We start from the raw sequence: 4,563 nt of genomic DNA on the forward strand, positions 1-4,563 counted from the left end.
TCAAGATAAATGAACACTTTGTTACCTGATGCATGAACAATTTACTGTAGTACAATAAAGAAGATAGGGAGGACAGCCCAAAATGCTGGTTGTACAGAGCTTACTACCAATTGGCAGTTTATGCTGCTGTAACAGCTACGACAGGAAGAGGGCGATTCCTTTACTAGCTAACATGCTCTGCTAGAATCACTACTTGAAATCTGCCTTCACTGGTTAGTATAAGAATAGCAAAATCCACAGGTGAATTTTATTATTCTTGCACGATCGGTAAGCTAAAAAATTCACATCTTCCAGGCCTTTTCTGTAAACACTGCATAAGATTGACATTCAGATTTTCTGCTTAAGGGCCTGCCGAAGCTGAATTTTCTGGCTCTCAACTCTGGCTTCCAAAAGTTTTGCCTTCAAGCTGTTTCTCTGAGCACTGCGAGGCCATTCAATACAGCCTTTTGTGCCTCCGCTTATACGGGGATTGCTTGCATCAGGTGAGCTCCAGAGATCCACACTTCCTGGAGTATGAACTCCATCACCAGATATTCTATCTGGAGACATAAGCCGGTTAGAAATCCTTCCCTTTGTCACTTCAACTGGAATTGCCTTAAATGAATCCCCATTATTGGGTAATGACCGCCAGATTCTGGACACCGTTGAAGGCTTCCTTTTTCTTTGCATTCCTGATGCGGAATAATCTACCTCAACTTCCGCAGTTGCAGAGATATTATCAGCATTCTCTTCCCACTCTGTTCCACTTCCTGAGAAGTTACTCCCTTCGTGGTGCCCATTAATGAACAGGTCACTGCCATCAGGTGAATTGCTAGAACCTTGTTCCTCATCTTGACTGCCCGAGTCCCACACACTTCCATCATCATCTATAGATCCATTCCGATTGACTGCTACAACATATTTTTGCAGATGACTATTTAAACCACGAACCTCCGGACTCACAGTGTGAATCTTTGAGCTACGGCTCGCTGGGCTGCAGCAGCCCAGATCAGGTTCTAAACCGAAGCATGTTTCTATCTCCTTCTCATACTCATTTGCTTCACCAGAATCCTCGAAGGCAGAGAAAACATCCTCTGATGTAGGAGGCTGATATGAGAATTCCTTTATGTCTTGAATCTTCACCAAGCTTATTGCATTCCTGAGAATCTCTGCTGCTTTCAATTCCCTAGGGTCTCCAGTACTTCCAGATTTTAGAACTGCTTCCAGTTCAGTCTGAATTCTTATCAACTGGGAATACTTATCTTCAAGTGTCAGTTTTGCATCAACCAATTTCATTTGGACCCTTTCTTCCCTCCATACCTCTGCCATCTGCAGCATCTTCCGCTCTTCTTCAACTTCTTCCCTGATTTTCATGGCCTCTCTTTTTAGTGCTTCAACTTCAGCCTTGTCATCAGCAATCTCCTTCGCAAGTTCATCGCAGACCTCTTCCATGAGCTCCCTAGCCTTCCTCTCTTTTTCATAGTCTTGCATGAATCTTTTTGAAGTTAATTTGGCCTCTGCTAGCTCATTCACCAACTTTGTGTTCATGATCTCTGCCCGCTGTCTGTGTTTCCTTTCCCTGTTGAGGTCCTCCTTCATCCCATCAATCACCAACCTTATCTTCTCATGCTCTCTGGTCCTCCATGACGCTCTTTCCTCTGCAAGCTTCCTCAAGAAATGATCAACCTTTTTCTTTGAGGATCTACGTTCAGCCTCAAGCTCACGAATATGCATCCTGCACAAATCAAGCTCTGATTGAAGAACTGCAACTATTGAGGAAGAAGGCTCTCGTTGATCTTCAATAAAGCTCAACTGACTGTAGCATCTATAGACGTCATCACTTGTTCTCTGGCGTCCCCTATCCCACTTTGTTGCTCTCTCCATTGCAGGATCCGGAAATGCAACAGACGATTCAAGCTGCCATGGTATGCAAAACAATAAGTAGAAACATCCAAACCCACCAGAAACTCATACATGATAAAACACATAGAAGAATACTTTTGCTTGCTAAATCATGCAAATGTACCTTGTGACAAAATTTATTCATTCTTTGTGAGACCGCAACTGGACTCTGCGATTGGCGATCCCTTGCTTCTGACCCGCATGTTGATTCAATGAATTCATGACGAAACGAATTCCCCAAGTGACCAAAGAAAGCCTGAACATAAGAGCAGCATATCCAGAGACAAAAATGGAGATCAGACACAAGATCAAGTTCCTGATTCATTCCCTTCAGTATCAAAACAACATCTAACAGATCAAGGATCGGTAAGTTTTTGGGATGATCCGGGAAAACGTCCACAAATACTAAACCAAGAACCACATTTTTAACATTTTCCGAAGTAAAACAGGTTAACATCAATTTCGATCCAAAAAGAATGGCAAAAATCGTCTTCACCCTCGCTGAAAACCCCAAACATCCAGTAAAAAAACTTGCCTAGATCGAATCGCTGTCCTACTCCATTCGATCTCAAAACCACGGAGAAACCCTAAAAGGAGAGCAGGGACCACTACTCCACTAGGCATTAAGGGTTGAGACCGAGCTAACACTAAGAATAAAGCCTATCACGGACTAACATCGACAATGGCATCCTTACACCAAGGCCGAAAGAAGTAAGCAGATCTCGATATGTAAAATAGATGAAAGCAAACCTCAGATCCCACAGGTCGGTGGAGCGTACGGCGAGTTGCCTTGCCGGAGAGGGACGCCTCCGCAGGCTGTAAACGCCACAACCCGGCGGCGAGCCTCCTGGCCGAGATGATTCCTGCCGGTTTCTCGTCCTTCCCCTTCTTCCTTCCCCCGCCATTGTCCTGGCCGGATTCCTGGGCCTGCTTCTTTTTCTTCTCCGTCTTCTTCGCCTTGGTTCCTCTGCCACCATCTTCGTCATCGCCCTCGAACTTCCACGTCAGCAGCGGTGTCGCCGGACTGCCGGCTCTACGTGCTGTGCCACATGCCGCACCGCCACCGCCCTCCCGCTTGAGCCGGATTCGGCCGATGCTGCTCCTCCGCCGGCGCTGGGGCCTGCGATTCGCCGTCGAAATGGAACGCAGATTCTCCGGTCCGACGGAAGCGGCCGCCGTAGTCTTCATCGGAACCGTCTTAGCAGCTTCGCATTTCATCCTCTCCACCTAGTCGGAGACGCCATGGAACAAAAAACGCCCACACACAGCAGAGAGAGCGATGACTGTCAGTATGGCGTCTCCACGAAAGAGAAAGTGAAGAGCCAGAGAGAAGTAAATGACTAAAATACCCTTACCCTATAATAATTACTGAAAGGGCCAGAGTTGTCCCTATTTATTTTTTTTTGTATTTTTTGTAACGGTCGGAAGCATCATCTTCACTTTCCCAAATGACGCTATTACCCTTGCCTTTTGCTGCAAGGTCCAAGTAACGAATATTTTTTGTATGTTTATTTATGAGAAACCCTCTTCAATCTAAAACCCAGAAACGCTGTATTTTTATGTTTTCAAGGTGGTTTTGATAAATAAATACAGTTCATCCACATAAATAAATGCAAGGGAAAAGTTCTTTTCATGTATATAAGGACTCAAATGGGTCGAACCTGAAAAGGCAAGGCCCGTCGAAATCCGAACAAAAAAACCGGTCCAATTGCAAACCTATTTAGCATGGTGCAATTTACGCCAACTCACCAATCAAAATTTTAGAAATCATGACCAATAATGCTCATGATAATCATAAAATAAATGCCGTGAACATATCCATTTTAATTTGTAAATTAGGAGAAGAAACTTAAGTCCAAACAACAATTTTGCTTTATTATTTAGGACTGGTCCAAAGATTTGAATTTGCAAGTTGCAGCAGCCCCTCGCCTCGCTAGAGAGTAGAGAGAGCCTTGGATTTCAGTGCACTTGTTTAAGGCCCCTTTTATTCTTTGCTATGGTTGTGGGGTCCACCTTGGGCATGGAGTCCATCACTCTGTTGGTCCCACCCAGAGAGGGACATGGGCCTCTTGATCATGATGAAATGATGGTTTTCCTTGTCCCCACATTGGCCTTGCTTATTCTTTGCAACTTATTACATTGATAGCTACTTCTCTAAAAAAAACCTGTGGCTAAGATGATGCTTTCTTCTTCTTCCTCTGTGTCATAAGAACTGAGACCTCCTTCTTGTGGCAAGGACATTCTGAATTGTCACTATGAATCTGAAATCTTCTAGTTGGAAACAAGAGATGATTGCACTGAGATTTCGCTTTCATTGGCTGGTTGATCTTGAATGGAGACCAAGAACTTGGTCATGCTTCCTTTTTACATATATCTGCATATTTCATCAAACATTTTTTGTTTTTGTTTTAATGGATCGCATGAGGAGTTTGTGACACAAAGACAGAAAACTATGTTTTTGGGTCAATGTTAGATTTGGTGCAATAGAATATGCCAAAGCCTTCATATTAGATCTAACCCATGGAGGGGATAGGGGTAGGGGGTGAAAAACGAGTCGAGCTACTCGAGATCGACTTGTTAAAGCTCGGCTTGTGAACGAGTTTGAGCCGAGTTATTTGCTTAACAAGTCGAGCTCGAGTTCATGAGTCGACTCGTTCAAATAATCGAGTTGAGTTCGAGCTC

At 44.1% G+C, this 4,563-nt stretch overlaps 1 protein-coding gene across 1 annotated transcript; it reads right to left on the reverse strand.

The window, feature by feature from the left end:
• Positions 1-3,175, reverse strand: LOC116246396 (uncharacterized). The gene is made up of 3 exons (XM_031618258.2): positions 2,632-3,175; positions 2,006-2,137; positions 1-1,896 (listed from the first exon to the last, which is right to left on the reverse strand). The coding sequence occupies exons 1-3, from the start codon at positions 3,097-3,099 to the stop codon at positions 328-330; spliced, it is 2,169 nt and encodes a 722-aa protein (XP_031474118.1). The 5' UTR covers positions 3,100-3,175; the 3' UTR covers positions 1-327.
• Positions 3,176-4,563: the final 1,388 nt, after the last annotated feature.

This window comes from Nymphaea colorata, chromosome 1 (assembly GCF_008831285.2).
Source record: "Nymphaea colorata isolate Beijing-Zhang1983 chromosome 1, ASM883128v2, whole genome shotgun sequence".
Classification (NCBI taxonomy): Eukaryota; Viridiplantae; Streptophyta; class Magnoliopsida; order Nymphaeales; family Nymphaeaceae; genus Nymphaea; species Nymphaea colorata.

Coding starts and splice junctions, on each gene's coding strand:
- LOC116246396 (XM_031618258.2), bottom strand. CDS start 3,099: ATGAAATGCGAAGCTGCTAAGACGGTTCCGATGAAGACTACGGCGGCC. Junction 2,138..2,631: donor ACCGACCTGTGGGATCTGAG/GTTTGCTTTCAT, acceptor TCTTATGTTCAG/GCTTTCTTTGGTCACTTGGG. Junction 1,897..2,005: donor TGAATAAATTTTGTCACAAG/GTACATTTGCAT, acceptor ATACCATGGCAG/CTTGAATCGTCTGTTGCATT.